Source organism: Hydra vulgaris, chromosome 03 (assembly GCF_038396675.1).
Source record: "Hydra vulgaris chromosome 03, alternate assembly HydraT2T_AEP".
In the NCBI taxonomy this organism is placed as follows: Eukaryota; Metazoa; Cnidaria; class Hydrozoa; order Anthoathecata; family Hydridae; genus Hydra; species Hydra vulgaris.
In genome coordinates this window covers 15,496,881-15,509,135 of record NC_088922.1, presented here as the reverse complement: position 1 = coordinate 15,509,135, position 12,255 = coordinate 15,496,881, and the positions used below count along the sequence as shown (strand labels likewise).

The 12,255-nt window shown below is 29.5% G+C and overlaps 1 protein-coding gene across 1 annotated transcript; it reads left to right on the top strand.

The window, feature by feature from the left end:
• Positions 1 to 98: 98 nt before the first annotated feature.
• On the top strand, positions 99 to 2,038 carry LOC124808989 (heat shock protein Hsp-16.48/Hsp-16.49-like). The gene is made up of 3 exons (XM_065792447.1): positions 99 to 251; positions 744 to 967; positions 1,363 to 2,038. The coding sequence occupies exons 2-3, from the start codon at positions 751 to 753 to the stop codon at positions 1,842 to 1,844; spliced, it is 699 nt and encodes a 232-aa protein (XP_065648519.1). The 5' UTR covers positions 99 to 251; positions 744 to 750; the 3' UTR covers positions 1,845 to 2,038.
• The last annotated feature ends 10,217 nt before the right edge of the window (positions 2,039 to 12,255 follow it).

Genomic DNA, 12,255 nt, shown 5'->3' with positions numbered 1-12,255 from the left:
TATGGATTTTGATTCACTGTGCGACAAATGAACCTCAAGAAAACAGTAAGTTAAACAAAACGCGCATACATAATAACCGCAACGAAGGAGTGTAAATAGATCGTTCTCGAAATGTTTAGAATAGCAAAATATTTTGTGACGTCAACTCTAAAAAGACATAAATTTGAAATTTTGTGATGTTAGCCATAAAGCGCAAACAACGTAACTAAATAAAGCTACTAAAAGAAGAAGTAAGAAAGCTACTTAAAAAGGTAAAGAGCGTTTTTCGACTTCCCGATTTAAATATTGGTTTGATTTGTTATAATTTGGCGTTCTGTTGCGAGTTTAGTTAAATTGTATTTATTATTGTTATTTCTCATTTATGTATATATATATATATATATATATATATATATATATATATATATATATATATATATATATATATATATATATATATATATATATGTGCATATATATATATATGTGCATATATATATATGTGCATATATATTATATATATATATATATATATATCTATATATATATATATATATATATATATCTATATATATATATATATATATATATATATATATATATATATATATATATATATATATATATATATATATATGTATGTATGTATGTATATATGCACATATATAAATGCATAAACATATATATGCATATAATTATTTTGTGTGTAACTTGTTTTTAGTTACGTTTAACAAAGTTGCTATTTAACTATGATTTTTTTTTAGTGAAAAAATGTCTTTGTGGCACATTCCTGTTCATAAATATTTTGAAACCGATCCATTCCTGGATGACATAATGGAGATAACTTTTCCTCCTTTAAGATATTTTCCATTATTTAATGTTGGAACAAAGGCTGTTTCAAAAAAAAAGACTCCGAAAGAGAATGGTTTTGTTGTAAATCTTGATGTCAAGCATTACAAGCCAGAGGAAGTTACTCTAAAAGTAGAAGGTAATTTTGTAGATCTAAAACTAATAAATGACAAGTTCGTAGCCGGCTTCTCATACTTTATATTGTTAGTTTTCCTCTATTGATCTCTTAGTTGTCCGTAGTACTTATGAAATTAAGAACTTCGCTTTCGGCGTATTGTTTGAAATTTTCAAAAATATAACTGTTTTAGTCATTTATAGCCGCTATTAAAGAATGCAAAGCTAACGATTGAAGCCAAGTCAATCGTGATTGGTGTCAATAATTAGAGTTATTGCTGTTATGTTTATCCATTATATACGCGGTCTTGTTTATCCATTTATGGATATTGTATTTTTATTTAAATTCGTAGCCTCGCTATGGAATGCGTTAAAGATATTTTTTATTTCTGTTCGTAAATGCTGTTTCTCGTTGTTTAGGTCAAGTTCTTGAAGTCAGTGGGAAGCATCTTAACGAAAATGAAAATGGATTCGAGTCTAGTGAGTTCCACAGAAAGTACACTATTCCCGATGATGTAGATGTGACAGCACTTACGTCAAACATCAGTCAAGAAGGCGTTTTGCATATAGAAGCTCCTAAAAAGCTACCTGCATCTACTGGAGAATCAACAAAAGAGACTTTCAAATGCACTTTAGATGTACAAGGTTTCAAGCCAGAAGAAATTTCGATTCAAGTAAAGGGTAGAGATTTAGTCGTTCATGGTGAAACAAAAACTGAAAACAGCGGTGAACACGGTTCAAGTTTCCACCACAAGCAGTTTACCAAACACGTAGCTTTGCCAGATGATGTAAATCCATCCGAATTAAGTTCTCGCTATACGAAAGACTCTAAATTAACAATCGAAGCTCCGCGAAAGCAACTGCAAGCTCCACTCAAACTTGAAATCAAAATAGAAGAATGAAATGGTGTCATAATCGTTTGTAGCCGTGTTTGTAGTTATTTGTAAAAGTTCGTTTTTGTTTCTAAACGTTAATATTTACGCTAAATTGTATATAATTTAAATGCTTCATATTTTAAATGTTTATTTTGTTTGTTTTTAATTTTTGTATTAATAGTTTATTTAAAAAAAAAGAAAAGAAAAAATTATTTATTAAAGTTTGTGTTTTATTTTTCGAAAAAGTAACGTTTTTAAAGAGTTTAGTTCGAGAAAAACGCTTGAAACCGCGAAAGATTACAGCGTTAGTGTATACTCCATTTGTGATGATAAACAACAGAGAAAATTGTTGAGGTTTTTTTTCTTTAACATATTAGTTTTTTGTTTTTTTGTCATGATAATTCCACTTTAATTAAATTTAGCCTTGTCATTGTGTATATTGAACTTGAAGAAAGCATATTAAAACTAAATGTAAAACATATAGCATTCTTGTAATTGCCGAGATATTGTATTTTGCGGAAATATTGCACAAGTATCATAAATTGTACAAACAATTTGTATATCCTACACTTTCGCTGAAAGAGTGGCAGGAGAACTACACTTCGTTCACACTGGTGTGTAGCCTTCACTTCTACGCACAAATGAGGACTTTTTTCGGCTCAGTTGTGGACTTTTTCTTACTCCACGCTAGAAGGATATGAAACTTAGAGGCCGTAGATTGTGCCTATAAGTTCATAAGTTCCTATAAGTTCATATATAAGTTCAAAATAAAGTTCATAAGTTCCTATAAGTTCATATATAAGTTCAAAATAAGACGCTCAAAAGACGTCTATTTTACGTTGTGCTTATTGGGTAGATTTTCTTCACTAAGTTTATCTCGTGTTAATTGATTAAAATACTTAAACAAATAACAAAATTGACAAACAAGTTTGAGAAAAATTGACAAATTAGTCTAAGCGTAAAATGATAATACCAAAAAAACCGCAAGAAAAAAAATTTCTGCACCAATCAAAATTTAACAACATACCTTGTTATCAAACAAATTCCTCATCAGAGAAACGCTCATATGGCCCTAGGTACAAGCAAACTATATGGCTCTAGATAAAAGACTTGATAGCCTCATGAAAAATATCATTTATTAATAAGCACGGATTGAGAGGAAACTTATTGAGCATTGTATTTATTACATAAGTAACAAACAATACAACATACAAGATCTTATAGAACAGTACTCCTTTAGGATTGTAGAACAATCTAAGATACTAGCGGCAAAAGCTTACTTTCGACCATCAAAAAGCGTTTTCCATTTTTAACTTGCAGTAGTAACGCAAGTAAAAACATGTATAACTAATCATCTGACTGAGAAGCATAACTTAGGACTTAACTTAAAACTTTTTCAAAATAAAGTAGAACGGGCCTAGGTACACGAATTTCACCTACATGCAGAGCATAACATAAATCCTAAAGTGTAGGAGAAAGACAAGCATTTATAATCAATTATTAAATTAAAAAACTAATCCAAATATATTTATATAATAAATCTAAAACTTAAAAATCCTGTAATTTAACAACAAGAAATATCACATAACTAATTAAAAAAAACTCAAGACTTAAAATCCATTTGGGATTTAAACATTTTGAAGGAAAGTTTTTTCTGAAACAAGTCAGTAACGATTGCACATTTTACAATTAATTTAAGTCCCATGACTTCCTATAAAAAGCCATAAAAAATCTTAATTAGGTCAGGTATTCGACAAAAAAAAAATAAGAAATACGTAATCAAGAACTCCAATTCCTCCATAAAACAGGTGCAACTAACCAGAGTTATAACTATGCTGTCCTCCTTTTTCTTGTCAAACAGTGTAAATAAATTTGGTTGATTTGTGAGGTTCTTATATCTTGTCTAAATAAAAAGTGACAAAAAATAATCGTATAATTATAATTTAGGCATATTATAATTAAATAACATTAAATTGTCTGCATAATTTATGCATACTTCAGAACTTTAAGTTTGTATTTCTGCCTCTCAACATTCAACCTTGTTTCTAAACTAATGGTACTTAAGAATTTTATAAGAACCTAGTATAAATAAATATATGTATATATATACATATATACATATATATATACATATATACATATATATTTATACATACATAGATATATACATATATATATATATATATATATATATATATATATATATTTATATATATATATATATATATTTATATATATAAATATATATATATATATATATATATATATATATATATATATATATATATATATATATATATATATATATATATATATATATACATTTATATATATATATATATGTATATATCTTTAAGATCATTTAACATCTTTAAGATCATTGAATCCTTCCTTTCCAATCGTAGCATAAAAGTTGTCCTCGATGGACAACACTCTTCTTCTTATTATGTAACTTCAGGGGTTTCTCAAGGTTCTATCCTTGGCCCTATACTCTTTTTAATTTACATCGACGATCTTCCAGATATTCTCACATCTAAGGTGGCATTGTTTGCAGATGATACTACCATTTATTCTTGTCGTGATAAGAAACCAACACCCTCTGATTGCTTGGAGGGGGCATTTGAGCTTGAAAAGGATCTCACTTCTCGATGAGTCACCTACTCTTCATCTTCTTGGATTAACTCTTACTTCCAACCTTTCTTGGAAACCATATATCAAATCAGTTGCAAAATTAGCATCTGCTAAGGTTGAATCTCTTTATCGAGCTCGTCTCTTTCTTACTTCAAATTCTATTCTCTATCTCTATAAATCTCAAATCCGGCCTTGTATGGAATACTGTTGCCATATCTGGGGCGGATCTTCTAATGATTCCCTTTCTCTTTTAGACAAGGTGCGAAAACGCATTGTAAACATAGTTGGACCTGCTCTTGCAGCCAACCTCCAACCATTATCACATCGTCGTAATGTTGCTTCTCTTTCCCTTTTCTACAAATGCTATAATGGGCACTGCTCTAAAGAGCTAGCGTCTCTTGTGCCATCTACTAAAATTCATTTTCGTGTTACTCGTCATTCAATTAAGTGCCATCCTATTTCTGTGACTCTTCCTACGTGCTTTTAAAATGCTTATTCGTCTAGTTTTTTTCCTCGAACATCAGTTCTTTGGAATTCGCTTCCTTCATCTTGCTTTCCTGATTCATATAATTTGCAATCTTTTAAGTTGTCCGTCAATCGTTATCTTGCTCTACAATCTTAATCTTTTTTCTTTCAGTAACTTCCAAGTTACTGAAAGTTAATATTTACTTGATATTCAAGTAAATTTTACAATTTTTTTATGGATTGGAATGATGTGTTTATTCATGTTCATTTTTCCACAGTGTAATGATATCATTACAATTTGAACATCTGCAACAAACTAAGTATTACTTTGTCATTTCCTATTAAAGAAGTATCCTTAAAGATAATGCAATAAATAATTAAAAATAAAAAAACCACTCATTTAAACACTCACTGTTCCATTATTTAAGCTAGGAAAACAGACAATTATTGGTTTTGATAAGTCCTGCTTCGTCAATAAAATTGACTGAAATTGTCACATATTCAGTCAGTATTATGAATTCCAAGTTTGCCATTTCAGCAACCATCTATTAATTGTTTGCAAACTAACCTTAAAGCTGATTACACGTGATGCTCTATTAGCAGCACAGCTATTGAAAATGGGTGAAGCATTAATTTGCTCACAAATACTCAAAAAACGCTAAGGAGTTTGCAAATTCGGTATTATGTGAAACATTTTCAACTGTTTGAGTCCTAATCCATTACAACAGTAACCTTCTCTCTGCCATCCTAATACCTTTATAGACAATGTCCTCTTATGTGGTTAATAAAAATTACTTTAGCGTAAAACCAGAATCTAAATATAACAATACATTAATATAATAAATATCTATATATATCTAGATATAATGATCTATTGATATAACGATATAATAATTTAATGAATCTAAATACTACAATATAATAAATATAATTATATAAAGATCTTTTCATTTGTATTGATGAAAGAAAAACTTTTTTTTCTGGTCGCTTGATATTTGCTGGAAGCAGATTCGTATTCACCCATGTCTAGGATTGGCAGTCGCTGCGGGGCCAGGGCGTTTGGAGAAGCTAGCCAGCAAAGATTCAATTTTTTTTTATATTTTTAAAAAAAACACTTTTTTAATAAATTGGGAAAATTAAAAAATAAAACCAAGGAATTTTTAGGAGAATGTTGGAGAAAGAAAATTCGTCTGGTCTGTGTAGTATTTTAGAGAGAGGAGGAAAGCCTCTGTATTATACAGAATCGGACTATTAAACTGACGACTGACATTGACTATTATACGTAATTATACGTATATGAACTTGAATATTACACTAAAGTGTTATAATCAATACACCAAGTTATAAAAAACCAAATATTGTTTACACTAGGGATTGCAAAACTTTTGTTATAAGCGTGTAAATTTTGTTATTAATTAATGTTATATTGCATTTTAGTTTGTGTAGTTATGGGTTTGCATCAGCATTCAAATAACTGTATGATTAAAATTATTTATATTAACGTTTGAAAAGCAAAAATAAAGCCACACTGCGTGATACAAAAATAAAATAAAATGAAAATAAAATTTACTTCAATTAATCAAATTAAAATCAAATTTAATTAATTAGATTAAAAAATCAATTTATTAAATATTAAATACAATAAAAAAACTATTTTTAAATTAAAAAATTGGATAACTAATGTAACTTAATTGTGACCACTTAATTGTGAAAAGTTTTAAAATGAAGTCAATAAAAAGAATTTTTTTAAAATATCTTAAACTTAATAATTAAAATGTTAAATATCTTAAACTTAATAATTAAAATGTTAAACACAATCAAAAGACCTATATCATATTTTATACATATAAAATATGACAAAGATTGTCATATCTGCACAAAAAAAAAAAAAAAGTGTTGAGAATTAAATAGAATTAATTAAACGTAAACGAATATGGTAAAAGAAAGTCCAGAGGCTAGGAAAAAAGCAAATTTAAAGTGAATTACAAACTAAAATGCTTTTGCGTCATATCAAAGTTGACAACATTTTTCGCAATAAAACAATCTGGTGTATTGTCATAAGAGGCGGTGGATTCTCAATCATGTAACAGCTATCTTTCGGATAAGTTGATTGATGATCTTAATAAAGAGGCAGCAATTTTAAATCTATTAATGTTGTTAGTAAAAAATTCGTAACACTTAAGTGCTTTCTACCAACCCTGACGACTCGATGCGGCAAAATAATAATCTGATCGAGTTCATAATGAAAAATTAGAAAAAAGAATTAAAGAATCTTAAAAAATCATTGACGTTAACGACAATAATTTTTTAAGGTTCAAAACCCGTGACAAAGCTGGAATTTTGCAAAGTATCACCACCTGGTAATCTGAGGATTAGCATTTTGTGGATCAGACTAGAGAATTGGATCATATCAAAACGGTAACTTCTTTGTCCTCTCAGAATTACTATATAAATAAGACCCGTTTTTAACTAAACATATAAAAATTTAGATAAACCAACGTCAAGTTAGCACTTCCTACTTATCAGCTAACATTTGCAAAGAGTTCCGCAAGCTACTTGGCGATTCGCATTTACAAATAATTGGTAGTTTTATATTTTTATTTGATATCCTTTGAAAAGGATACTAATTATAAAATATTTGCAAAGAATCTAAAATAATGGTAATTCATTGCCATTGTTTTTAATTTAGGGTAACAAACCTATAGGGATGTTTTTGTTCTAAAGCTCCCATCACCACAGTTTTTGAAAAGCATTTTTATTCGACATACATAACTTAGAAGTTTGCTCAATCTATAAGTAATTATTTGTGCAAAGATGTTCAAAGAAAATATATATATATATATATATATATATATATATATATACACACACAGGGTATCCCAAAATTAATGCAAGATTTGAATTTGTTGCCATTTGTGCAGTAAAGTGTTGGCAACCCTAGAAAAAAAAAAACTTCGACAGCTGACAGTTTAGGGTTAGTAAAAATGGAGCGTTACACGATAGAACAACGTGTCTTCATTATTGAACAATATTTCAAAAATAATGAAAGCTTGGCGGCCGCAATTCGAAAATTTCATACAAAATATAGTCGAAATAGTGTTTTAACTTCGTCAACTGTGAAGAGATTAATTGAAAAATTTAGGAAGACTGAATCCGTTGGAGACGCAAAACACATTGGTCGTCCAAAAACAAGCCGTTTAAATGTCAATATCGAAGCAGTGCGTGAGAGTGTCGGTGACAATCCAGGAACCTCAATTCGGCGTCGTGGACAAAAATTGTAAATTTCAAGAAGTTCTCTACAGCGTATACTCACTCAAGATCTGTCTTAATACTTATAAAATTCAATTAACACAACAACTAAAGCCTAATGACCATGCACAGAGAAGAGAGTTCATTGAATGGATTATTAAATATCAACAAATGGATTGCTGATTTTTGGGTAAAAAAATTATCCTAAGCGATGAAGCACATTTTCACCTTGATGGCTTTGTTAATTGCTAAAATTGTCGCTTTTGGGGTTCCGAGAACCCACATGTGATTGTCGAAAAACAAATCCATCCCAAACAAATGCAACGTGTTACTGTTTGGTGTAGATTTTGGGCTGGAGGCATAATCGGATCATACTTTTTTGAAAATGAGGAGACTGGTTAAGCAGTGACTGTTACTGGTGCTGAATATTGCGACATGATAACACAGTTTTTTCTGCCGAAATTGGATGATATTGATGTGGCCAATATGTGGTTTTAACAAGACGGTGTCACATGCCATACAGCCCGTGAAACAATTCAATTACTGCATGAGACATTTCCAGGTCGTGTACTTTCTCGTTTTAGTGATCATAATTAGCCTCCTAGATCGTGTGATTTAACACCATTAGATTTCTTTTTATGGAGTTTTTTGAAATCACAGGTCTATGTCAACAAGCCCACAACCACCCTTGCATTAAAGAAGGAGATTCAACGCTGCATCAACGAAATTCAGTCACATTTATGCAAAATGGTCATGGAAAATTTCGACAAAAGAGTGCGTATGTGCATACAAAGCCGTGGAGGCCATATGCTCGATTTGTTATTCCATAAATAACCCTATCCTATGTACTTTATGATTCAATAAAAAAATAACAATCAAAAGACTAAAAACTGTGTTTTCTATTTAATTCAAATCTTGCGTTAATTTTGAGACACCCTTTATATATATATATATATATGTATATATATATATATATATATATATATATATATATATATATATATATATATATATATATATATATATATATATATATATGTATTTATATATATATATATATATACACACACATACACTACTGTCGGAAAAATTGTGGACACTAGGCTGTAGGCCAAAGACTATTCAATAGACTACTAATTGATGTTTTTTTATATATGGACTTTACTTAACTGTATTATTACTGTGTTTTGTGTTCAATATTCTGTGCATTGATTAATGAAATCCTTAGATCAGTTACCATTTTTACAAAATTCAAGGATGTCCACAATTTTTCCAACAGTAATGTATATATATATATATATATATATATATATATATATATATATATATATATATATATATTTTTTTTTTTTTTCTTCTACTTTGAATACTAATTACAGAAATTTTATTTTTTTAATTACGCTTTGAATACAAAAAATGATTAATATTACATGTAAGAAAAAAGATTTGTACATAATAAGACTACTTGAAAATAAATAAACTTGTTTTTTTTGTTTTTATTGGTATTTTAACGCAAAAACGTGGTCCTCCAAAACATTAGCAACTTTATATAATTACTCACAAAAACTCACGGAGAATCAGCAGCACAAGTGTGGAAATAATGCCCAAGGGAATTGTTGTGTTGTAATTATTAGTACTTAACCAATGAGAATCAACTAGTTGTTAATTTTTGTCCAGAGATGAATATGGAGTGTTGCAATTATTACAATATTAATTTTAGATCTCGTATAAATGCTGTTTTGGATTATAATGCCAGGAAGCAAGTATAATTTAGCTTTTCGAGAACGTATTGTAAAATGTTACAAGAAAGGAGTCAAACAAAAGGAAATCGCAACGATATACTCCATTAACAAGTCAATTGTATGTCGAATAATCAAACGATTTAATAAAGGTAGTCCTTCAGAAACAGAGCATAAGGGCGGAAGACCACTTAAAACATGTCGTTTCACTGATCGAAAAATCATTCGTCATATTAAAAAAAATCTTTTTGACAGCGCTAATGATACTATTAAAAAACTGAAACTTTCCGTGTCTCAAAGTACAGTTTGTAGACGGTTACAACTTTCAGGACTTTTGAGCTTTAGAGCAGCAAAAAAACCTTTCATTTCTCAGAAGAATAAAAAAGCTAGAATTGAGTTTGCAAATTCTCATAGAGACTGGACTATAAATGATTGGAATAGAGTACTCTGGAGCGATGAATCAAAATACAATTTGAAAGGTCCTGATGTAAACTTAAAGGTACGTAGACCTAAAAGTAAACGCTTAGATCCTAAATACACAAGAGGAACAATCAAGCATGGTGGTGGAAAAAGTGCAATGGTTTGGGGTTGTTTTTCTGGTTTTAGTGGAGTTCGACCTATTTACCGAATAAATGGCATTATGGATCAGTATATTTATCGTGATACTCTCAAGGAAAAAGTGGTTTCTCATACTGATAATAATATGCCTCTTTTATGGATATTTCAACAAGACAACGACCCCAAGCACACCTCTAAACTCGTTAAAGAATGGTTTGAAACAAATCAAATTAAAGTAATGAAATGGCCAGCTCAATCACCTGATCTCAACCAGATTTAAAATTTATGGTACCAAGTTGAACTCTCCCTAAAACACAAAGGACCCTTCAAAAACGCCGATGAGCTATATAAAGCTATTGAAACCACGTGGAATGAGATTACACAAGAAAAAATTAATAATCTAGTAGAGTCTATGCCGAGAAGAAGTTCCTTGATCCTAAAAAGTAAAAGATATGCCATTAACTATTGATATTAACATTTTTTAGGGTAGTTTTAAAAAAGTTGCTAATGTTTTGAAGGACCACGTTTTTGCGTTAAAATATCAATACAAACAAAAATTCACGTTAATTTTTTTTCAAGTAGTCTTATTATGTTAAAATCTTTTTTCTTATATGTAACATTAACCATTTTTTTCATTTAAAGCGTAATTAAAAAAACAAAATTGCTGTAATAAGTAATCAAAGTAGAAGATTTTTCTTCTTTTATTTGGTTGCTAATGTTTTGGAGGACAGTGTATATATGTGTATATATATATATATAGACTTATTGCTCTTACATTTTGGGTAGGGGTTGCAAACATAAATTATTTTTCTTCCTAGGCTCAAACCATTGCAAAACATCGTTGGACATAAACATACCTAAATTTGAAAAATGCAATTTTTATTTTGTACAATAAAATAAAATGCAATTATTTTTGTTTAATGTAACTTTGCGCGGGATTAAATTTTGGGTAAAAAATTACTACATCTGCCCGACAACGTTTGTAGAGTAGTCCAAGATTTTCTGTATTTTATTTTTACTCCAACAATTTCTAAATTACCATAATCAGAAAAATGTAACTACATCTGGTAATTTTTCTTCAAGTCCAATAACATCTGGAAGAATTTTCTCTAGATGAACTACATCATATAAACCATATATAAACTACATCTGGTTAATATAATGCATAATAATTAATTATTTCATAAAATTCTGTACTTATATTTAATATAATCGAAAAGATGTAACTACATCTGTAGAATTCACAGATGTAGTTGTACAGATGTATTTATTCTTAACATAATTGAAAAGATGTAACTATATCTGTAGTAATTACATACTTTTTACACAGATATTATTAGACATCAATAAAAATTGAGATGTTGCTGGACAGATGTTATTATACCTCAGTGCATTTACAGATGCTGTTGGATAGATGTTATTAGACATAGCAAAAACTGATGTTGTTACACTGACCCAAAGTTTGTTTAATGTAAGTGTGTGCAGGCAGAGGCGATTCTAGGAATAAAATGTGTGTGTGTGGAGAGGGGGGGAGGAAGGGGATGGGGTGGGAGGATAGGGAGGGGGGAAGGGGGTTAAAGAATCCTTAAATCTAAAAATCACCAGACTGAAATGTGTCAAATGCTGGCTGACTGACTATATTCATCAAAAAATCGATTAACTTGAAAATCGCCTTATGGCAGGAGAGAGAGGGGTTCAAGAAACCTTGATGGAATCGCCTCTGTATGCAGGGTTAAATTTCTGGTATTAGAATGTCCTGCTTTTGACAAAAAAATAAAATAAACAAATAAAATCAA